Source organism: Diabrotica virgifera, chromosome 4 (genome assembly GCF_917563875.1).
Source record: "Diabrotica virgifera virgifera chromosome 4, PGI_DIABVI_V3a".
Taxonomy (NCBI): Eukaryota; Metazoa; Arthropoda; class Insecta; order Coleoptera; family Chrysomelidae; genus Diabrotica; species Diabrotica virgifera.
The window spans coordinates 264,026,092-264,051,576 of record NC_065446.1 but is presented as its reverse complement, the minus strand read 5'-3'; the positions used below and the strand labels follow the sequence as shown (position 1 = coordinate 264,051,576).

At 34.7% G+C, this 25,485-nt stretch overlaps 1 protein-coding gene across 3 annotated transcripts in view; it reads left to right on the top strand.

The window, feature by feature from the left end:
* Window positions 1-25,485, top strand: part of LOC114325347 (E3 ubiquitin-protein ligase UBR5) — a 69,269-nt gene that overhangs the window by 14,756 nt on the left and 29,028 nt on the right. For 2 of the 3 annotated variants that reach the window (XM_028273418.2, XM_028273411.2), the window contains exons 11-19: window positions 2-271; window positions 2,569-2,848; window positions 6,130-6,246; window positions 6,310-6,574; window positions 6,668-6,867; window positions 9,220-9,606; window positions 11,232-11,788; window positions 20,440-20,611; window positions 22,839-23,120. In XM_028273418.2, coding sequence (XP_028129219.1) covers window positions 2-271; window positions 2,569-2,848; window positions 6,130-6,246; window positions 6,310-6,574; window positions 6,668-6,867; window positions 9,220-9,606; window positions 11,232-11,788; window positions 20,440-20,611; window positions 22,839-23,120 — 2,530 coding nt within the window. Of the gene's footprint in view, window position 1; window positions 272-2,568; window positions 2,849-6,129; window positions 6,247-6,309; window positions 6,575-6,667; window positions 6,868-9,219; window positions 9,607-11,106; window positions 11,143-11,231; window positions 11,789-20,439; window positions 20,612-22,838; window positions 23,121-25,485 lie in introns of all 3 variants that reach the window. The other variant, XM_028273407.2, reaches the window with a different exon arrangement.

The window sequence follows — 25,485 nt, the reverse complement described above, 5'->3', positions numbered from 1 at the left end:
GGTGATCAAATCGTCGTCGAATTCCAGAGTTCCCGATTGTTTCCAGAGAACTCCGAGACGCATACAGATTCCAGAAAACGGCGGCCAGATTTTAACAGTCGCCGTAGATGGCCAGGGCATACACGCCATCGTAAGGAATGGCCCCAAACTGAGCTACGTCATTTATAACATCAGCAGCGGACGCGTGGAACAAGATAACCAATTTCCTAGCGAAACTGCTGCTTTCATGGGACTGTATCCTTCCTACATCAATCTCACGTGCGCTGGAGAAGTAAGTGACGAGTTTTTATCGTTTTTTTGGCTCTCATTGGCTGTATACCACAATAAAAATTACTAAAGAAGTAAAAATCTTCCCTTGTAGATGGTATATAATTTATTTAAAATTTTCTAAAATAGATCCAAGTTTAGATCCAGATCTAAAGTAGTTGAAACTAGCTACTGAGGTAGGTCGAATGCCCTTTGTTACAAGAATAAAGTGTATTTAAACCATAATGGAGTCTTCATCTTGGCTTCAAACTACATTGTTATGTTAAAGACAGTAGGAAACGGACACCGTTTTACACTTCTTTAGATTTTTACTTCATTAGTAATTTTTTATTTTCGGTTTTTTATCTCACTCTTGTCCTCCTAGTGTTATTTTACACGTTTTTCTTCTTACTAGTTACAATTTGTTGATATGAGTTGATTATACTCTTTATATGAGGTGTCGCAATTAACTACCCAGACTGGTGCTCTAATCGGCTCGTACACCAAAGCAATATCCTACAGAAATCGCATATAACATACATTGCGGAAAGATATGCACTGAGTGTCGCATCTGGTTTTCGGTGGACGATCCTTATCCTCGTTGCGTCGGCGAACGCAGTTCTAGCAATCCTGGGTAGTTTTAAGTGCGTTCGAGGGATACATAATATTAACCGTTGGTATTTATGGGATGTTGAGTGTTTCATGTTGCGTTTGGATATTGCTTTCTTGTACGAGCGCACTTATGGTAGGGAAGCCCAAGCGGGGATTTTTGCAGTTACTCGAGCGCGTCAGATTATCACATGTGGAGAAACCTTGTACCCTGTAAATGTACCTCTACCATATATTTACCCTTAATACAGGGGAGTTCGTTAAGGGGGAGTCCGAAAAAAAAACCCGACCTTAGAAAAACTCGAAATCGTCAGATTAACATAAGGTAAGTTAAGAACATGCAAAAATGTGTATATTTCAAAAATTTCACAAAAAAAGCGAATATTTCGCGAAATGAACGTCAGATCGAAAAACTAAAAAATACGTGTCCAATATTTTTCAAAAATCTATCGAATGATACCAAACACGACCCCCCCCCCACGGAGAGGGATGTAAATTTAAAATTTTAAATACGAACCCCGCGATATTTCGCGAATGAACATCAGATCGAAAAACTGCAAAATAAACGCATTTAATATTTTTGAAAAATCTATCGAATGGCACCAAACACGACCCCCCACGGAGGTGGGGTGAGGGATTACTTTAAAATCTTAAATAGGAGCCCCCAATTTTTATTGCAGATTTGGATTCTTTACGTAAAAGTAAGCAACTTTTATTTGAGACATTTTTTCGAATTATGGATAGATGGCGCTATATTCGGAAAAAATCATTGTTGGAAATGGAAAATTAAATTAAAAAATGGAAAGTCCCCACTAAAATGGAAAACTTTTTTTAAACTTTTTTTGGTTTTGGGACCTACTCTTCACAACCCAATAGGTCCCATAACGCTCGAGTAACTCAAAATTTAGCATACTTTCCTCCCCTACTATTACCGGAAAATAGTGAGGATGGTTCGATATGTACTCGTTAATGCTGTCTCGCTATAGTGATCTTTCGTTTAAATCCTTGCGCTATAGTTTCGTCGAAAAAACGCAGTGTCCAAAGCGAGCAACGAATTATCTCAAGTTTGTTGTAAAACTTGAAAAAACCGATGCAGAAGCTTATGATCTATTAAAAGAAGTATATGACAGTCGATTTTTATCGCGCACACAAATTTTTGAGAAGGTTAAAGGTTTAAGGATGGACCTCAACGTCAAAAAGACACGATAATGTTGAGAATTGTTAAATTGATAAAACACAAAATGTTTCAGTCGGATTTTGCACGAATCATTGAACATGCAGAAAGTTTGCGCAACATTGGTTCCAAACTTATCATTCCAGAACAAAAGGAGCTTTAGAAGTCAAGATTTAACAGTGTGAAAACACTTCTCTAGAAGTTGACTTCTATAACTGAAGAAAATTCCTATGGGGCATTGTAGAAATCAATAATGTTGTGAGTCACATACCTCTGATTGAGGCCCTGTGGGTTAGTAAAACTCCAGAAGCCTCTCCGTCGCCAAGTCCGATAAAAAGATGATCTTCGAGAATTATGGATCTTTTCGATGGTTCGGTCGTCCCTCCGCCAGTTTGTTTTTCGAGAGAATATGTTCCCATTATATAAACCAGGGGTGATGAACCCACAGCAATATAACAATACAATATGTTGCAATAACAGTTCGGTTATTTAATTGTCACATCTCTTATACACCATCTTACAATTAAAACAATTTACAGAGCGCAGAATCAATCCTCATTTTGCGCGACGGCAACAACACGATCTACCCGCTGGCAAAAGATTGCGCGGACGCCATCAGAGACCCGCAGTTTTTGGACTTGCCCCCCGTCAAATGTCTAACCACTGGCACTTTGGCTCTCTCCGGCACCGGTAACAATCTGAAGAACCAGGTAGCCATCGTCGTCTTTGCCTTAGAACAACAGTTGTTAATGCCGAAAATCTTGAGGTGCGATTTGGACGGCGTGAGACAAGTTTTGGCCCAACTGGACAGCGATCTCAGTAAGTGATTTTTTAGTTTTATACATAATTTTGAACGTAAGATTCGACGGTTCGTTCTTTGCATATATACTACATTAATATAATATTATTTTTTGTATTATGTATCTTTTGTATTCACTAAAAACGATTATGAAATTCTTCTTCAGATACAAATCCACTAATGGATGTTAGCTATCACATTTTTCATTAACTCTGTTTCTTGTAATAAGTATGTATCAGAGATTGTATGTTGTGAATTCCTGTCTATTGCATTGTGCTTCGAAGAAGGACATTTTCTTGCGTCTCATTAGTCATAGTCATAGTCATCTTTATTAATCTTTTAAGAAATTCAAAATAAATGTATAGGATACGTCACTACTGAATTCAGTATAAAAAAACATTAATGTGTATAATACAATATTCACAGTGTAACAAAATTGACAAAACATAAAATATATAACATTTTTACAAGTAAAAGCTACTGCAGTTTGTCCTCCAGATATTCATTTATAGAATTAATATGCTTTTCTTAAGAATAAATCTTTAACATTTTTTTTTAATTTAGTGGAAAGTGGTATTTCTTTCACAGTTTTTGGCAAATGGTTGTATAAGGTCAGTCCCATATATCTGAAGCTATTTTGAAATTTGGATGGTCTGTGTTTAGGAACTCGTAAAGATTCAGTACTTCTTGTATTGTAATAGTGATTGTCTGCATTTACTGGAAATGTATTTATTACCTCTTTTACATAAAGTAAACATTTATAGATATGCTTCTTTTCATGAGCATTTTTCAGTGCGTCACAAATGATAGAAAAAAAGGTAAGTCCGTGATAATACACATTTATGACATTTTAGTTAAATCTGGCACATTTTATTTGCAATTTGGCATAAAAACAAATCAATTGAGTTTATTGCATTTATAAAATGGTATTTTCTTTGATTTGTATAGTCTTATAAATTGTAGATTATATTCGTAGATATATTATAATTAGTAAATTTTTTTTTCGATTATAGCGCCATCTATTGACAACTAGAATAAATGTTATAAATGTCACCGACGAAATGTAATCACCGACGTGCGTTTTTTTCTGTCAAATACAATTTAATGCGTTAGAATGAAATCGAAAAACCGTGACGCACTGAAAGATCCTCATGAGAAAAAGCATATATAGGCAGTAGAAAGTTAAAATTTGATGTTTAATAAACATTAGTTTACAAGATTGTTGATAATCCAAATTAAAAATTTTATGGATAATTTTTTTTTGGGTAATGAACACTTTGGTACTATCTACTGAGTTCCCCCATAAAATTACATTATAGCACATGTGGTTGTAAGCAAGGCTATAATAAACGTTTATTAATGCCGATATGGGTAGTGTGTTTTTAATTCTAGATATAGCATAAAAAGCTTTATTCAATTTCATGTTCACTGAATTCACTTGCTCTGACCATTTCAGATTACAATCAATGAACACACCCAAAAACTTTGTAGAGTGAGTGGAAGATAACATATTGTTTCTATCATGGATGGTTAAGATATAGTCATTGGTAGATGAGTTGTATGAATGAAAATAAATAATTTCTGTCTTGTCAATGTTTAATATTAGTCTGTTGGTATTACATCAGCATATAAAGCAGTCAACAATAGTCTTCATTGTCATTTTTAACTCCTCGAGTGTACGTGCAGAGACTATTAACGAGGTATCTTCAGCAAACATTGATATTATAAGTGCCCTTATGTGATCTGGTAGATCGTTAATAAAAATTAGGAATATTAATGGTCCCAGCACGGATCCCTGTGGTACTCCTTTATTTGTCGTGTATGGTTCTGAGCTTGATTCTTTAATTTTAACAACACTCTTCCTGTCACTTAAGAAATTTATTACCCATTCTAGAAATATCCCTCTAAAACCAACGTTATATAATTTATTGCGAATAAATATTATGTCTAAGCAGTCAAAAGCTCGTATAGATCAAAAAATAATCCTGCCACGTGGTTTCTACTATCTAATTAATCATAAATACGCTCAAACAAGCTGCATGCAGCCGTGAATGTCGACTTTTTTGGTTTAAATCTGTGTTGGTTTGGAGTTAATAAATTGTATTCTTCTATAAAATTTAACATTCTGTTGTATACAACCTCCTCTCTTGTCTTCAATTTTACTCTCGAATATAAGTTGGAGGAACTGGTATTTTTCATTTCGCATGATGTGACCCAGATGGTTTTGCTTTTCTTGATGGTTTCGAAAAGTAGGCGTTCTTGGTTGATTCTTTTGAGGACATCTATATTTGCAACTAGGATACGTCGATAAAGCCACGTCTCGAAAGCTTCCAATCTGTTTATATCCCTCGTTTTTAATGTCGAGCCCTCTACGCCATATAGCAGCTTAGGAAACTTTAGTCTCAGTTGAAGATCAAATTCTGAACAGGTCAGTACCTTCCTGAATTTTACGTAAATTTGTCGAACTTGCTCAATGCGACATTTTACTTTTCTGTCCGATGCCGTCTTCAAAAAGACACATTCCCAGATGTTTAAATTTGTTCACTCTTTCAATGGATATTCATTGTTATGGTGGAGTTTTCAAGTGCATCCAAGTTTCTGGAGATGATCATGAATTTGGTCTTATTGGTATTAATCCCTAATCTCATTCGCTTACTGTATTCTCAGATTACAAGTTGTTGAAGATAGACTATGTTATCACAAATTAAGACACCATCATCAGCATTTCGTATGTTGTTGATCAATACTCCATTCACTTTGATTCCCATCTCTGCATCTTCCAAAGACTCCTGAAATGTGGCTTCAGAATAAATTTTAAATAAAAGAGGAGAAAGCACACATCCCTGTCGGACACTCCTTTTTATATGTATGGGTTAGGATATAGAATTGTCTATTTTTAATTGTGCCGGTTAATGCCAGTATAAGTTTTCAATGCAGCTTATGTCTTTTTGGTCTACATCAAGTTTCTTGAGGATCTGCATTAACTTGTGTTGGACACGATCAAACGCTTTTTCGTTATCTAAAAAGCATAGGAACATCCTCTGATCGTAACAATTTTGGATCGGCACCAGTATTGCTACTATTGCTTCTCTTGTTTCTAAACCTTGCCTAAACACGAACTGAGAATCACTGATGTCACATTCACATGATTATGAAATGAATTAGCTTTACTGTTTTGTACATTTCGGATAAACAAAGTTTTGATTTAATTTGTATAAATTAAATAATGTCGCATTTATGCAAAGACTCGCCGGACCGAGTGTAACAATTTGACCACAATTTATTTGCGCATTTCTTCTAGAATCGCATAACGTCACAACCAAATCGTTTTTGAGCGAAAGATGCGATGGCAACAGAAACATTTTCCATGCTGTCGTCAACATGTGCACTCCTACTTCTAACAAAGACCCCGAAACAGGTAATAATATTTAAACGTGTGTTCCCACGGCCGATTTTACTAAAGACAAACGCGAAATTTCAGAGCAACCCACTTTTGTGCAAGAAGAACAGATTCCTGGTCCTACTTGGCCTCCAGAGTCGTTCGATGTGACTTCGGGAGACGAGGATAGTATAATGAGTTTGGGCAGTAGCGCCGCTAACAAAGGAAGTAACAATCCTAATCCACCATCGAACAATATGGTCATAGATCCCGTTGAGAGAAGATCGAATGCCATGCAGATCCTGCACGCCCTTCTCTATGATTCTTCCGTTATGGAACCACATTTAATCGAAATGCTATGCGCCAAGTAAGTAGCATCAATATTTGTTAATGATTTCTGATATAAAAGATTTGTAGCTCTTGTTACTTTTATAAACACGTCATCTTGTTATATATTTAGGGATGCCCAAGGACAGACACCTTTCATGCTAGCCGTATCCTCTAGAAGTTATCCAGCAGCTCTAGAACTATTCGAAAAGATCATTAAATTGGGCACGGCTCAAGAACGCGAAGAAATGATATTTCCCAAAGGCTCCAATCCAGATCAGTCTCCCCTTCATGTGCTCTGTTGCAACGACACTTGCAGTTTTACATGGACAGGTCAGTTTCTTCTATTACCTCTTTGTAGCCCGATCAGGGAATACAAAATTTTACGAAAACCTCCAAAAAAATAAAGGAAGGATGAAAATTTGGGAATAGGTAGTTGAAATTGTCTATTATTATATAAGAGAAAGTTTACAATTCTACACCCCCTCCATTTTACAAAAATTGGGAAATACGGGGTGAAAAATATTTTCTCGGGAGTGAAAAAATATACGTTCAAAGTGGGCCCGGAATTGGATAAAATTACTAATTCTAAGCAACTTTTGTTCTATAGAGTTTTTCACTAAGTCAATACTTTTCGAGTTAATTTGTGAGTGACTGTTCATTTTTAACAAAAAAAAAAACATGTTTTTGGACGGTTTTTCGCAGATAACTTAAAAAGTAAGTATTCTAGTGAAAAAAATATTCTTAGTAAAAATATAGCCTATAAAAAATGGTGTACGAGTGAGGTCTGCAGACCCAATTGGGACCGTGCAAGTTCGGCAAAGCGACACCTATTTCTACGCTCTGCAACTTTATTCGCACTTTTAATTATATTGGCCAATTATATTAGTCCTGGTTACTGGATAATTGTCAAGACCATAGCCCAAAAAAATAATAAGAAGAAAAAATAAGATTCAGGTTATGTTATTAAAACGTAAACAATTGTATGTAGTAAATAAAATTAGCTATTAAAATGCAGTACTGCAAGCAAAATACAATTAATTAAATTTATCTTTACATAATAATTGCATATCATATCAATATTGTGGAGCAACATATAATTTTTCTTCTTCAATGACAATAGATATGAAATGTACAATGTACGTCAATTTGACAATTTCAATTGACAAAATGAATTATTTAAGAAAGTTGCAATATTTCTCCGCTATTCGCCCACGATCGTTTCACGTATCCCTTCCAAGTACTTGCACACCGCGAATAGAAGCAGAGTTGTAGCTAATGAAAAGTAGGTTCTTGTTCGTCAAATTCCAAATCGAATATTTCAATGTGAAATAACCAAAAAACAGCACTTTTCGGGGAAAATGCCTTACAACTTTTTTAAAGTAATTAATAAAAGGTTTATTTTTGTTTTTTAAAAAAACTTCCAACATTAAAATAAGTGAGTTATGCTCAAAATATTGTTGGACCCTTTTATTTTTTGGTACAAAAATAGCGAAAATCACCCCCTAATTAGCTTCACAAATAAAATTAATCGTTAGCGCTTCACAAGTTACTTTACTTATGTATTGTTTATATTATCTATTATAAGTTTCATTGGTTCAAATTGCTCATTTTTGAAAAAAATTGGGTTTAAAATAAAACATTTTCTTTTATTTTGAAAAAAAAATGGAATTGTTCATGGAATTAACTTAAAAATTATTAATAATACATACCAAAAATCTTAAAGAGTAACAAAATGTACGTTTTGCTTTTCTGAATATTTTTGCTTTTTTGTTTTCTTGTTAGACAAAAATTGGTTATTCTAGGGCTGTTCAAAATTTGCCTAAACTCGGGATTAGTTACTCGTTCAAGCCATTTTAATTACAGCTTTTTCAAAAATAAGCACTTTGAACCGATGAAACTTACAGATCATATAAATAATACATAAACAAAGTAACTTGTGAAGTGGTAATGATAAAATTTATTTGTGATGCTAATTAGGGGGTGATTTTCGCGATTTTTTTACCAAAAAATAAAAGGGACCAACAGTATTTTGAGCGTAACTCACCTACTTTTAACGTTACAAGTTTTTTTAAAAAACAAAAATAAACCTGCTTTTAAACACTTTAAAAAAGTTAAAATGAATTTTCCCCGAAAAGTGCTCCGTTTTTGGATTATTTCACATTGAAATATTCGATTTGGAATTTGATGAAGAAGAACCTACTTTTAATTATTAGCTACAACTCTGCTTCTACTGGGTCTACAGACCTCAAGCATACACCATTTTTTTCAGTTTTTTATAAGCTATATTTTTGCTAGGAATATTTTTTTCGCTGAAATACTTACTTTTTGAGTTATCTCCGAAAAACCGTCCAAAAACATATTTTTTTCTGTTAAACTGTTATTCACTTGCAAATAAGTCGAAAAGTATTGACTTAGGGAAAAAACTCTAGAACAAAAGTGCTTAGAATTAGTCATTTGATTAAATTCCGGACTTATTTTGAATGTATATTTTTCACCTTCGAGAGGGGGATTCCCCTCCATTTTTGTAAAATGGAGGGGATGTAGAATTGTAAACTTTTTCTTTTATAATAATAGACAATTTCAAGTACCTATTCCCAAATTTTCATCCTTCCTTTATTTTTTTTTGGTCAGATTGTTCTTTGATCGGGCTATTGTGGCATATGTTATCAACGATAATTTTAGGTGCTGAACACATCAACCAGGACATTTTTGAATGCAGAACTTGCGGTCTGACCGGCACACTTTGCTGCTGTACCGAATGCGCCAGAGTGTGCCACAAAGGACACGATTGTAAGCTGAAGAGAACTTCCCCTACGGCTTACTGCGATTGCTGGGAGAAGTGTAAATGCAAAGCTTTGATAATGGGCAACCAGACGGTCAGATACGAGCTGCTGACGAGACTCGTCAAAGAGACAAACTTGGTGTGCTTGCCCAATTCGAGGGGTGAGAGTATTCTGCTGTTTTTGGTGCAAACGGTGGGAAGACAAAACCAGGAGCAGAGACAGTTTAGGAATTCACGATCCAGAACTGCATCATCCAATTCTAGAAACAAAACGCCATCATCAGACAGTAAGTACTTTTACAAATTATTAGAAAAAAGCGATAGAATACTATTATTTTTGGATTTTTTTGAGTTTATTTTTTTATTTACACACAACAGCTGTTTCCATATTGACGAATTCTTCACCTAGCAATGCAAATACTGCATAATAAAGATGCGTTGACGAAGAAACGACTTGTCAAAAAAATATCGGCTTTCATGATCGCTATCCTGTAATCATACATCGTTTGCTGGTCTTACAGATCGTGATTATGTCGTGAAATATTATTTCCCGATGTTTCATCCGCGATTGACGCATAATCACAAGATGTTCGACCACCGCCGTGACATTCATTTAGTAACTGTTAACAGCATCGTGAAGAACTCATTTCAGATAGCGGTCTGTAAGACCGGAAACAATGTATCACCACGAAGAAACTACTTATAAAGGAATATAGTCCGTTTTCATATACATTCTATTGCGGTCTTATATACCTCGATCTGGAATTATTTCTTCCTGCGTTTCGTCTGCACCTGCAGCAGCATTATCACAACAGATTCTGTTAGCAGGAGCGAGAAGAAATAATTCCAGATCACGGTCTGTAAGACCGCAAAATAATGTATCAGTACGAAGAAACCACTGATCGAAGAATATCTGGTTTTCACAAAATCTATTGCATTGATTCTAAAATGAGTTCAGTCCCTTGAATGGCGAATTTTTTAACCTGTTCTACTGGCTTATCCACTACCTCTTTGATTTCTTTTCCAGTATGAGTTTGGCTTTGCCATCTTAGGTTCCGTTTCATAAGCCTTTCCATACCAAGTTGATAATAAAATTTGAGTTTAATGTTCAGATGGCTCCACTATCAATATTACGAGAATTAAATATCGTGGTTAACTTCAGTGCATCATCATCATCATTCCTCAACCTCTTGCATCATCATCATCATTCCTCAACCTCTTGCATCCACTGTTGAATATAGGTATCCTTCTTCTTTATCCAATTTCCCACTGTTTTTCTCAAGTCATCCATCCATCTTTTTGGTGGTTTACCTCGGTGTCTTTTTCTTCTCTAGGTCTCCATTCTACGAGTCTTTTGGTCCACCTATTATCATTTCAACGTGCTACGTGTCCAGCCCATCTCCATTTGGCTTGTGCAATTTTTTTCTATGACATCACTTTAGTCCTCTCTCACTATCCTATTTGGTACCATATCTCTTCTTGTTATTACCAACATTGCTCATTCCATTTTTCTTTGGGTTATTCTCAATTTATTTGCAGAATTTTCAGTCAAAGTTATTTTTTCGGAACCATACGTTATTACCGGCAGTATGCATTGGTTGTAAACTTTTTTCTTCAAGCAAATCGGTAGCGTTCGTTTTAGAATATCTTCAGTGCATCTTTCAAAATTTTCCTAATTTCTCCAGACTCTTATTCTTGAAGATTGATTCATATACTGGGGTCGCATTCAGATTGTATGGATTACTCACTGACTTCGATTTCATAACTCTTTCTAAAATTTGTTGCAGCTGGAGTCTTCTGGAGTGTCTCTGTGGAAAATTGGGGTAAATATATATTTTAAGACTCTTGATCATCGTCTTTCTATACATGGATCTGTTTAAAACTATCCAATGATACTCGGTTTATTTTTCAGTTGAATCTGACATGCCCGAACACGACTTGGAACCCCCGCGATTCAGCCGCAGGGCTCTGGAGTGCCTCTTGGGAGACTGGAAAGCCGTTAAGAGCATGATCATGTCTGGAGCCAATGAAACCAAAGAGGGGCAGTACGAGGATCAACCGTACGTCACTGGCCAAACGGGAACTACGCTATTAGACAAATTCACTCACTGCTTCTTCGTCAAGTGCCAAATGGTTTTAGATGTGTTACTAGAAACCATCATCAAAGAAATGAAGAATCCCGATCCCAAATTGAAAGAAACGGCGCACTTGGTGGCTAGGAGATTCGTTAGGTCCGTCGTAAGGATTTTCGTCATATTCAGCATTGAAATGGCTCCGAGCACCAACAAACGCCTGCGTATCGGGCAAAACCTGCCGAACAAATGCAAAAGAGTTTTTAGTTCCTTGTCGAAGTTGTCCATTGAAGAATTGTGCGAGACTGCTGATTCATTGATCGCTCCAGTGAGGTTGGGAGTCGCCAGACCTACAGCTCCGTTTCCTTTGGCCACTTCACCCAATGATATACTAAATGTAAGTAGATGCACATTAGTACATTCTTTAACGGTTTTTGCTGTACATTGTAAAGAACCACTTGGATTGACATGAAATTTGGCATACGCATAGCTAACATGTCAAAGAAAAAAAGTGATAAGGTGTCGATGTGTGCTTTTGCCCTGGGGTGAGTTTCACCCCATCTCGGGGGTGAAAAAATATATGTCCAAGGCAAGTCCCGAAATGGGTAAACTAACTAATTTTTTTTTTTTTTTTTAACATCCCATTTATTTACAATCTGTAATAATGATTACAATAAGTAAATTGTTTAACAATTAAAAGAGACTTGCAGGAGACTGTCCAGTGACAATAACCTATAAAATCATAATTTTAGTACTTAACAAAATTATTTGTGACTAATAAATAAAACCCTATAAATAAAACTCTATAATAAATAAAATATTTTTGAAAATTTAAAATTTAAAATCTTGTTCGTAGATCGCTTGGAGTGTGGCGCTTTAGCCTTCTGTTTGCCTGGGGTCTCATTAGGTTCTTCGCTAGCCTGTTGGGGTGGTTTTGTAGTCGGATGTCGTATTTTTGGGCGTAACTGGCAATTTCTTCTTTGACAGTCTTCATTTGGAGATCACGATTGATGTGTTCATTGGGCATGTACCACGGTGCATTTGTGATAATGCGCAAGGTTTTCGATTGGATTCTCTCCAGGATGTCGATATTGGATCTCGACGCAGATCCCCACAGTTGGATACCATAGCTCCATATTGGCTTAATCACTGCCTTGTATACTAAAATTTTATTGTACAAACTCAGTTGTGACCTTTTTCCTATCAGCCAGTACATTTTATTGAGTTTCAGACCCAACTGTTTTCTTTTCGTGAATATGTGTTTCTTCCACGTTAATCTGCGGTCCAAGTGCATACCTAGGTATTTTACGTCATCCTTTTGTTGTAGTACTTGATTATTTATTGAGACGGTTGGGCACGTATCTTTTCGATTAGTGAACGTTATATGTACTGACTTGCTTTCGTTTACTTTAAATCGCCATGTTTGTAACCAGATATTTATACTGTCGAGATTTGTCTGGAGCAGTTGCGAGGCGATGTACGGGTTTGAGTGAGCTGCAATGATTGCTGTGTCATCTGCATATGTGGCTGTGATGATGTTTTGGCTTGTAGGAAGATCTGCTGTGTAGAGTAGGTAGAGAACTGGTCCAAGGACACTACCCTGAGGTACTCCAGCGTTGATTGGATATAAGTTAGTGCACTGATCTTTAACTTTTACAAGGAAATGGCGGTCGGAGAGATAGGACTTGAGGATTAGAAAGTAGTTGAGAGGAAGGACTTTTCTTATTTTGTATAGCAAGCCAGTGTGCCAGACTTTATCAAAAGCCTGCGAGACATCCAAAAAGTCTGCAGAGCAGTATTGCTTCTCTTCTAAGGCTTTGTTTATGGAATTGCAGACTCGATGAATTTGCTCGGTGGTAGCATGTTGTTGTCTAAATCCAAACTGGTGGTTGGGTATTAGCTGCTTTTCCACGAGGATTGGCTGTAATCTGTCTAGTAAGAGTTTTTCAAAAACCTTTGACATCACTGAAAGTAGACTGATAGGTCTATAGGACTTAACTTCTTCTACAGGCTTGCCTGGTTTGGGTATTAAGATGATTTGTGCCACTTTCCACAAAAGGGGATAGTAACCAGTTCTTAAGATTGCGTTAAAAATGTGTGTCAAATATTGCACGCCTTTCTTGGGAAGTTCTTTTAAAATTCTTGCAGTGATTAAGTCGAACCCTGGGGACTTTTTCGGATTCATATCTGTTTGGATTTTGTTGAAAACTTGTTTGGCTGTGAATTTCTCCAACGGTGCTTCTAGTTGGTATGGATATTCTAAATACAATTGAATATTATCTTCTGCATCAGAGTTGTTGTTTTGGGCATGTGGTTGGAACACTTCCTCCAGGTATTTGGCAAAGACTGTAGCTTTTTCGTTGTTACTTTTAGCCCATCGTCCGTTACTGGCCCGGATAGGCGGATTAGAGAGTTGTGGTCTGTTAATCTTTCGTGTTGCCTTCCATAGCGAGTATTCGGAGGTTTCCGTAGCAGATAGATTTTGTAGATATCGTTTTATGTCGTTGTTTTTATTGTTGTTTAACAAAGTTTTTAGTCGCGCTGTAGCTTGGTTTAATCTATTTTTATCCTGGGGTGCACGGGTTCTTTGCCATACTTTCCTTAGTCTTCTTTTTTCTGCGATTTTTTCTTTTATTTCGTTGGGTAAATCTTTGTGTATGATTGTTCTTTGTTGTTTAGGTGTTGACTGCCAGCCAGCTTCCTGAATTATCCTACTTAATTGATTTACTGCTTCGTCAATTTCGCCATCCGATTTTAGTGGGATGTTTAGGTCCAGTCTCTCATCAAGGATAGCCCGGAATTTAATCCAATTGGTATATTTACTACTTAGATATGGTGGAGGTTGTGTTTCGAGGATATTCGTAGATATCATGACCAAGACAGGAGAGTGGTCGGAGGAAAGATCGAAACAAGATTGTGCTGTCTGGGATTCAAGTGGTATTCCTTTAGTCACACAGAAATCAACCAAATCTGGAATTTTGTTTGTGTCTGTGGGCCAGTATGTGGGTTCGCCAGTAGATATGTATTTAAGGTTGTTGGTTTCCATTGCCATGTATAATTGCCTACCTTTCGGAGTTATTAGCCTGGATCCCCAGTGAGTGTGTTTTGCGTTATAATCGCCGCCTGCTAGAAACCTGTTTCCAAGTGTGTTGAAGAATTCTTGGTATTGATTTTTGGCTATAGTATGTCGTGGTGGACTATATATTGCAGTTACTGTTAAAGGACCGTTCCAGTCTTCTATACTAATACTTGTTGCTTGTATATAGTCTCTTTTAAACTTATTTAACTCGTGGTGTTTTATAGATGACTTAATTATGATTGCAGTTCCTCCATGTGCAGTGCCATCTGGATGTTTGGTGTTATATATTGCATAGTTGGGAATTCTCAGATAGCTTCTATTTGTAAAGTGTGTTTCAGATATTAACATTATGTCGATGTTGTGTATTAGTATAAAAGCTTTAACTTCTTGAGCATGATTTGTTAGCCCGTTGGCATTCCAAATAGCTATTTTCAAGAATTTGATCATTTTGTTAATTTAGTGACGACGGTGGTGAGAAGGTTTAACAGTGTACCCATTTGTTCCATCAGGACTTTTAACATATTCTTTAGTTCAGCCATGTCATTTGAGGCGGGAGTATTGGTAGTAATTACTTCTGTTTGGTTTGTATTACTATTCGTAATTTGTTGTGAGTTATTAACGATTTGGGCGTAGGTAACTCCTGCTTGGACATGTTGTGCATGATTAATTGGCATGCTAGGCCTGGGTCTAATCGTTGGGAATTTTTTCGTTTGTAGCTCCTTGTATACCCTGCAACCTTTGTAGTTTGCTGGGTGGTCTCCCTCGCAGAGTACACACTTGACGTTGGCACTTCTTTCTTTATTAGTGCATTGCTCTGTTGCATGATCCCCTGTGCACTTTACACATCGTGGTCTAAGGTGGCAGTATGATTTGGTATGTCCGTATCGTTGACATCTAGAACATTGTGGTATCTCTCTTTTCTGGTACGGTGGTTCAATTTTAATCTTATGGTTTAATAAGAACTCAATGTCATATATATTTCTATTATTATCAGAAGGTTCCAAGTCGACGAAAAATAGTGATAGCTGATCTTTAGTTTTAGGGTGTTTGATGTTCCAAATGTTTCTAACAGTGTGGCCTTTCTCTTCTATTTCCTTTTTTATAAGATTTTTGTCCATCGAGTAATGCATGTTCTTAAGAACAACCCTGAAACTGCGCTCGTTTTTTATTTGATAAGTATGAAACTCTGTCTTTTTTCCGATAGGGCTTTTGTTATTGTACTATAGTAGTCAGCAGATTTTGGCTGAAGTTTAACTTGATCGGAGCTAAGAACTTTTAATTCGTAATTATTTTCAGCAATTTGGTTTAGTAATTCGATAAGTGGGGGTATGTGTTTAACCCCCTTAATAAATATTGGAGGCGGTTTGGTTATTTTCTCTTTTTCACTTGTGCTTTCATTGTCATTTATTTCATCATCTTTTGACTCGCTATTTAGTGCCTCGAATCTGTTAGAAGTGGTAGTCGGCGAGTTAAGCTAGTAATCGTTTATTTTTGTTTGCTTTACAATTCTTTTGTCTGGACTAGTTCGATGTCTTTTGTTGGAGTTTTCGACTGTTTTCCATTCGGTTTGATTTAATGAGGTGGAAGCTGGGTTAGTATATTGGGGTTGCTTTAAGGGTTGAGTACTAATTTTAAGCAACTTTTGTTCTATAGAGTTTTTTCACCAAATCAATACTTTTCGAGTTATTTGCAAGTGAATATGTTCATTTTTCATCAAAATAACCACGTTTTTAGACGGATTTTCTTAGCAAAACTATAGCCTATAAAAAAGTGAAAAAAACACGGTGTATATATTAGGTCTCTATACCTAGCAAAAGCAGAGTTATAGCTAATGAAAAATAGGTTCATTTTCGAAAAATTCCAAATAGAATAATTCAATGTGAAATATCCAAATAATGAAGCATTCTTGGGGAAAACACATTACATCTTTTTTAAAGTGTTTAAAAAAAGATTTATTTCTGTTTTTATAAAAAAATTCTAGCATCAATAAATGTAAACAAGTTAAGCTCAAAATAAAGTTCGTCCCTTTTGTTTCGGCAAAAAAGAATCAGGAAGATCACCCCCCAATTAGCAGCTTAAATAAAATTAATCGTTACCACTTCACAAATTACTTTACTGTTTATATGATCTGTAAGTTTCATCCATTCAAAATGCTTATTTTTAAAAAAATTTGGTTTTAAAGTAAAATTTTCAAAAATTTTAATTTTGAAAAAAATGCTTTTTTTCAGAATAACTTAAAAATTGTTAGAGATACCAAAAATCTTAAACAGTAAAATAAGTCGGCTTTACTTTTCTGAATACTTTGTATTTTTTTGTTTTTCTATAAGATAAAAATTGGTTAAGATTCGGTGTTTCTAAATTTGCATACACTCGTGATAAGTGACTTGTTCAAGCCCTTTTAACTACAGCTCTTTCAAAAATAAGGACCCTGAACTGATGAAACTTACAGATCATATGATTCATACATACGCGAGTAAAAAACTTGTAAAGTGGTAACAATTAAGTTCATTTGAAATGCTAATTAGGGGGTGATTTTCCCGATTTCTTACGAAAAAAAGAGACCAACTTTATTTTGAGCGTAACTTGTTTACTTTTGATGCTAAAAATTTTTTTTAAAAAAGAAAAATAAGCATTTTTTAAACTCTTTAAAGAGTTAAAATGAGTTTTCCTGAAAACAGTGCTTCGTTTTTTGGTTATGGCACGTTAAAATATTCGATTTGGAATTTGACGAATATGAACCTATTTTTCATTAGCTATAACTCTGCTTCTGCTAGGTATAGTGACCTAATATATACACCATGTTTTTTACGTTTTTACGTTCTATATTTTTTATAAGAATTTTTTTTTCGACCAAATACTTACTTTTTGAGTTATGTATATGCGGAAAACCGTCTAAAAATGTGGTTATTTTGTTGAAAAATGAACATATTGACTTGGCCGTGTTGACTTGGCGAAAAAGCTCTATAGAATAAAAGTTACTTAAAAATAGTCAGTTTATCCATTTCCGGACTTATTTTGGACATATATTTTTTCACCCTTAAGAGGGGGTGAAAGTCACCCCAGGGCAAAAGCACACATCGGCACAATATCACTTTTTTTCTTTGACTTGTTAGCTATGTGTATGCCAAATATAATGCCAATCCAAGCGGTTCTTTAAAATTTAGAGGTTTTGCAATATTTTACCTTTAAAGAACGTACAGTGGAACCTCGATAAGTCGGATTAATCGGGACCGCGGCCGATCCGGGTTATCGAAAATCCGAGGTAAGCCGGAGAATATGGTAAAAACTAATAAAATACGGAACTCTTCCAGATAAACTTAATTATAATTGCCAAAAAAATGAAATACTTATGCCCAGTACATCTAAATTACGTACAGTTGTATACATTATTGTTTATTTCTTGGTAAAAAAAACTCAAAGTGAAAACATTTTTATTTTATCTGATGAAAATCGATCCGGTTAGCCGGACTTCCGGGTTATCGGAGGCCGACTTATCGGGGTTCTACTGTACTACATCGTAACTCAGTCCACGGTACACAGAGAACCGGTATGCCGATTGTCGTCGCTAAATTTGGTTTCGGTCGCGCAGCACGTCACGTGGGAACCTAAAAGATATTTGCTTATTGTTTGGATGCATTATTTCGTATGTGGTGGCGTTGAAAGTCAATAGATTGAGGCGGTTTTAAAATATTAATTAAGCTGTTAACGATTGAAGTAATTCTATATTATTTTAGTTACAAATTGTTGTTTATTAGCATAACTGTGTATTTTTAAAACTATTATAATAGAACTATTAGTTTTATAGTAATTTATTAAAACCGAAACTATAATGCCATTTGAGGTGATATTATGCATGTGCAGAATACGAACATATATTAGAATGAGGGATATTAACAGAAAAAAGTTTTAAAAACTGCCAGAGATCCCTTGACAAAAAGATATCTAAATTTTCTAATTTTAAAAAATGATTTTATTAATAGATACTAATTCTAATATTATTAATAAAACTTTTCCCGCAAATTTGTTTTTTTAATAATATACATAATATGTATTATACAGTAGGATAAATGAAAGAATACCTATGAACGAACATATAAAACACTCTGTATTTTCCTGTCACCGTGTCACACAAAAAATTGGCCAGCGCAAGTACATGTAATAATTATTATTACATGTATTTGCGTTGTATTGGGCAATTTTTTGTGTGACACGGTGACAGGAAAATACAGCGTGTTTTATATGTTCGTTCATGGGTATTCGTTCATTTTTCCGACTGTACATAGTATTAATATACATAATTGATTTAAAGTTAAACCAGGTTAAGAATCTAAAAATTTAAAGTGTGAACATTTTATACATACATATACAGAGTGGGCCAAGGAAAACAGTCCACCTCGATATTTGGCAGTATTTATTAGATTTTAAGGAAATGAAGAAACAGGTCGATTTTTAATCTAAGGGGCATACATTTTTACGGTACATACATCTGTCATTTGTCAACACCCTCCCTTCCATTTCCCCCACCCCTTATTTTTAAATAGGGAATACGGGTCGTGTGCTACCTCATTTGAAATGTTATTAAATTCTTTATTCAGTAATATTAACATTGACATAATTATTTATACAGGGTGTCCGAGAAAAATTATTTTGAATTAAATTAATTGACACAAAAAGAAGAATGTATACAATTTATTTAAATCAAAATACATTCTACTACTGACAGAAAACAGAGAAAAATGTTTATTTGATAAATAAATGTTGTTTTTCGCTTAAATTCAATATTCAACCTACCAAGAGGCAGATGGGTGGCAGCTTGAATATTGAAATTAAGCGAAGAGCAATGTTTATTTATCAAAAAACATTTTTTTCTGTTTTGTGGTAGCAGTAGAATGTATTCTGAATTAAATAAATTACATACATTCTTCTATTTGTGTCAATTAATTTAATTAAAATATTTTTTTCTTGAACACCCTGTATAAATAATTATGTTTATGTTTATATTACTGAATAGAGAATCGAGTAACCTTTTAAATGAGCTAGCACACGACCCCTATTCCCTATTTAAAAATAAGGGGTGAGGGGAGTGGAAGGGAGGGGGTTGACAAATGTATGTACCGTAAAAATGTGTCCCACTTAGATCAAAAATCGACCTGCTTTGTTATTTCCTTAAAATCTAATAAATACTGCCAAATATCGAGGTGGACTGTTTTCTTTGGCCCACTCTGTATATGTATGTATATTACAGTCTAATAAAATGTTCGCACTTGAAATTTTTAGATTTCTAACCTGGTTTAACTTAAAATCAACATTTTTCTATTTTGTAAATAAAACTTGAAAGTCATCAAGTAATTGGTTCTATTCATCTAAAACTTCAAATTTCTTAATTGATTTGTGGTTAAATTTTTATTTTTAGTCAAATATTTTTCAACAATCTAGAATAACAGTAAGTAGACACAATTTTATGTGAAACATTTTTACAGACCCAGCAGTAAAGTGAATGTTTATATTATTTCTGTTTTATTTTTTTAATATACTATGGTGAATGTTTATTGAACAACAGATACCTAAAGTCTTTATTTTTCAACGGAAATTCATGTTTAAATTAAATGCACATTGGAAAATGACAGTAAAAAGAATATACAATACAATTTCTTATTTAAAAGGCAATGATAGGTACATAATTTTAAAATTCAAACAATATTGCCGCTTCATTTAGCATTGCCGGATGAAAATTAAGGTTCCCATATGACGTCACGCGTTCGCCTTCCATGCGTGCGAACATACCGGTTCTCTGTGTACCGTGACTCAGTCCAAATTCTCAAAAAGCAACTCAGTCTTCTGGTTCTTTATTTTGCTACAGCGGAAGCATGTTCATTTGAGAATTTGGACTGTAAATACGAGAGCACGACGAAAACTTGACGTTATTTTCATATGTTTGACCTCCCAAGACTTATTTTGTTGTTTTCTAGTGTTCCGAAGAATTGTTCCTAGTGGATCCTTTGGCTCCATCGTCGGCGAACAGCGGCTCCAGATCCATTAGCAATTCTCAGTCTTCAGATAACTTTCCCTTCTTAGCGGAAGCCGTCAGAAGGGCCGTAGCCAGCAGAAACGACCTGTTGAATGACATCAATGACGGAGAAAGTGAGTACAGATACGATATAGATATAGTAGGCTCGGAAATCGGCTAGAAAATTTAAACCGAATATACCTAACAAAATTGTGGAATATTGTGTGAATACCAAGTCTTCTAGAATATCAACGTAACCGTAATTTAGTCCAGACAAATCAATATGTTTTTTTACCAACAAAAATGAGATGTTTCAGGGTCATTCCATATCGACTCAACAAACCTAATTTCCGCCCCCTCTTCAGATTTGGTTATAATTTGGAATACTCACAGTGGCTAATAAGAGAAACAAAAATACAAAATTTTAGATTTTTATCTCGAGCCGTTTCCGAAATATGGTTATGTAAAGTTTTAGAAAAAGGTCCAAAACACCGCGACAATACTTTATTGGAATGGTTGTAGAAGCTGACCTAATTGAGCTAGAATGCTGGGAGAAGTGTCATTTTGCAGCATTTTTAAAACTCTTTACAGTGATATATACAGCATGATGCTCCGATAAACAAGTATTTCTCAAACAAAAAAATATATTTTGATTAGTTAAGTTTTTTTCCAAAAAGTACATAATTTATAACATATAACATATAACATATAAAATTTTTATCATGGGATGGTGATGGGTTCAACATAAAAAAATAAATTTCACACATACAGTATGGTGCACATGAAAGGAATAAATTCGTAATGTCTCAAGTTGGCAAATTTAAGGAAAAATTCCGAAACAGGTCGATTTTTATTTTTAAATTGTAATTTTTTGGCATATGTATCATACTAGTGACATCATCCATCTGGGCGTGATGATTTTAGTAGACTATAGGCCGTGTGTTTGCTCATTTGAAATGTTATTAAATTCTCTTTTCAGTAATATAAATAATAACATAATTATTTATACAGGGTGGCAAAAAGTTGTATTTAATTAAATTAATTGACAAAAAAGAAGAATGTATGTAATTTATCTGTTTCTGGCAACAGTAAAATATATTTTAAATTAAATAAATTACATACATTCTTCTTTTTGGTCAATTAATTTAATTAAAAAAAGTTTTTGCCACCTTGTATAAATAATTATATTATTGTTTCTATTACTGAATAGAGAATTGAATACCCTTTCAAATGAGCTAACACACGACCTATAGTCTCATTTAAAGAATAATCGATTACGTCATTACGCCCAGGTGGATGACGTCACTAGTATGATACATGTGCCAAAAAATTATAATTTAAAAATAAAAATTGACCTGTTTCGGGATTTTTTCTTAAAGTTGCCAACTTGCGATATCATAAATTTATTCCTTTCATTTGCACTATACTGTATGTGTGAAATTTATTTTTTTTATGTTGAACCCATCACCATCCCATGATAAAATTTTTATATGTTATTAACAATAGTACCTTGTAGGAATATTATGAAAATTTTAAATTATGTACTTTTTGGAAAAAAACGTAATCAAAATATATATTTTTTTTGCTTGAGAAAAACTTGTTTATCGTAGCATCATGCTGTATATATCACTGTAAAGAGTTTTAAAAATGCTGCAAAATGACACCTCTCCCAGCATTCTAGCTCAATCAGGTCAGCTTCTACAACCATTCCAATAAAGTACGAGTATTGTCGCGGTGTTTTGGACCTTTTTGGAAAACTTTACATAACCATATTTCGGAAAAGGCCTTACATAAAAATTTAAAATTTTGTATTTTTCTTCACCTAATCATCCACTATGAATAATCTAAATTTGAACAAAATCTAAATAGGTCAGGAAAAAAATTAATTCAAAGTGTGTTGATTTGACCTGGAATAGCTCTTCAACCAAATAATGTTTCAAATATGATGTGCAACATAATTTTGAATTCGGTCACGTTAATGAACTTGCTTTTTTTTGTCGTTAAAAGTAGAAAAAAAAAGTTTAATTTCTCTTACGTAATATTTGTCTAAATATTTTAATTGTACTGATATCGTAAGTTTTTACTGTAATTTCTAAAATGACTAATTTAAAATGATTAACGGGATGTCTTATCTTTAAACCCGCTAATCGAATTTCTTAAAGATTTATACCAAACTTTGATAACGCCACTTTGTTGCGCATTCTGGCCGATTTCCGTTTCAACTATACAGGTTTTTTTTTACTCTCCAAAATAATTTTCCTTACTCATATTGTGTTTACTACAATAATATAATATTAGACAGAAATATTAACTATTGTGTTAGAGCTATTTCCCGTTGTTTTATTTTTGTTTGTCGTACAGGTATGGCCATCGATAACGACGAAGATAACGCATCGGAACACGACGACACGCCGGCGGACCGAGAACTACCGATTGCCGTTCGGCAATCTTCGCTAAACGAAAACGAATCGCAGGAGGCGACCGCCGATCAGCAGGAAAATCGCCTGCAAGGCGAAGAGAGCGACCCAGAGCTCGATCTATTGGCCGAGACCGAATCAGACAGCGACGACAACCACAGCAACCAAGACGCCGCTTCGGCGCAGCGATCTGTGCAGACCGGAGCCACTGCTGGCTCTGATACTGGTAAGGATTACTCTTATTCTTCTTAGCCTTCTATCGTCCACGTTTGGACATAGGCCTCTCCCAACTCCTTCCATCGGTATCCATCCTGAGCAACATATTTCCAATTTGTTCCGGCTATTCTTTTAATATCATCAACCCATCTCATCTGTGGTCTTCCTCTTGGTCGTTTTCTTTGGTAAGGTCTCCAATGTTGTATTGCTGCATTCCAACGTTGGTCTTTTTGTTTAGCAGTGTGACCTGCGACACTCCATTTAAGTTTGGCAACTATTGTTGTTATGTCCTCGACTTTTGTTTTTGATCTTACCAAGTCGTTCCTCAAATATCAAATGTATATTGCTATTTACACAGATGCATCAAAAGATCCTTATGGCACAGGTGCGGCGTTTATTGTCCCACTGCAAGTACAACGCAGATTTAAATTGAGTAGAAAAACATGCATTTTTACAGCAGAAGCGTTTGCTATTTTGAAAGCTATAGAATATATAATGGAAAATAACATTTCATACTCCATAATTTTTTCTGATTCACTTTCGGTTTTAAATAGTTTACAATCACATTTACAAATCAACTCCGCATATAGTCATCCTTACATAGCCAAAATAAAAACTTGGCTCTCTCAAATGCAAAAAACTAGAAAATTTATTTTTGTGTGGGTGAAAGCACACTCAGGTATCATATTCAATGAACAAGTTGATAAAGCCGCTAAAGAAAGCATACAGTTGGGAGAAGATGTTACACCCTTATTAACATTAGATGAGAGAATAAATATTGCTAAGGATAATTTATATAAAAAATGGTCTAAACAATACAAACATTTTATTTTGACAAAAGGCACAAGATATACATTACTAGAACCCGATATTCGAAAAAATTACTGGTTTAAAAATTACGATTATCCGAGAAGTTCCATAACAACCATAGCTCGGATGAAATTTGGACATGCTTGCTATCCGGCACATTTATACAAAATAAAAATAATTGATAACAATCTTTGTGATATTTGCAATGAAACGGCGGACTTGGATCATATATTTTTTAATTGTAAGAAGTACACACATCAGTCGGACATTCTTACAAAAAATTTAAGAAGTTTAAACGTTTACGGTCCCTATAATGTTATGTATCTTTTGGCACTGAGTGATAAACGTATTTTTGATTTTATTTTGTTTTTCCTATATGACTGTAAAATTAAGTTATAGAATGACTAGATTAGGCTTGTAACCTTAAATGTCTTTCCTTTTGATTGCCTACATGCCTGCCTTACCGTTTGGGTTGGGTATATACTTAATCAATAATTATTAAGAAAAAAGAAAAACCCATGTAGACAAGGCGGAAACGGCGGGTTCGTTGGGAAAAATATTCCCATGAGATATTTTTGCATAATCACATTCGTGAGACATCCCAGAATAAGGTTCAAGAAGTCGCCCACGAGAAAAGTGAGCCAATTTTTTTTTAACAATTTTTTTTTAATCAAATTGCAAAAATCAATATTTTGGCCGGGACTATTTTTTTTTAGGTTTTTTGGACCATTCTGGACAAAAAAGATCTCTTATAATTTTTCTCTAAAGTTGATCTTTTTCGAGTTACAAGCAAGTTAAAATTTGAAAAACGCGAAAATGGCCATTTTTAAGGCTTAATAACTCGGTCAAAAATTATTATTTTGAAAGTCAGAAAGTGACTAAATCAAAGTTTAAAGTCGCCGTTACATGATCCTGAAGAAATCTGTGTCATTAATTTACTACTAAGCTGTTATTTTTAATTAATAACAATGAGTGGTTGTATCCTATTGACGCTGCAGTAAATGTGAGTGCGAGTAAGATGCACAATTGGACTGCTGGAATAGCTTCTCTCTCGCACTCAGCATTTACAGCCCCGCACACGTGCATAACGCTTATTATTATTACTTAAAAATGACAGCTTAGTAATAAAATAATGACAAAAATTTCTTCAGGATCTTGTAGGGGGGGCTTCAAACTTTGTTTTAGTCATATATTGACTTTCATAATAATAACTTTTATCCGAGTTATTAAGCCTTGAAAATCGCCATTTTTCGTTTTTTTTCAATTTTAAATTGCTTATAAGTCGAAAACGATCAATTTTAGAGAAAAATTATAAGAGACCTTTTTTGTCCAGAATGGTCCATAAAATTAAAGAAAAAATTGTTCGGGCCAAAAATATTGATTCTTGCAATTTGATTAAAAAAAATTGTTAAAAAAAAATTGGCCCACTTTTCACTTGGGCGACTTCTTGAACCTTATTCTGGGATATCTCACGAATGTAATTATGCAACAAAATCTCATGGGAATATTTTTCCCTTCGAACCCGCCGTTTTCGCCTTGTCTAATGAATGAGAAAAGTGTGACCC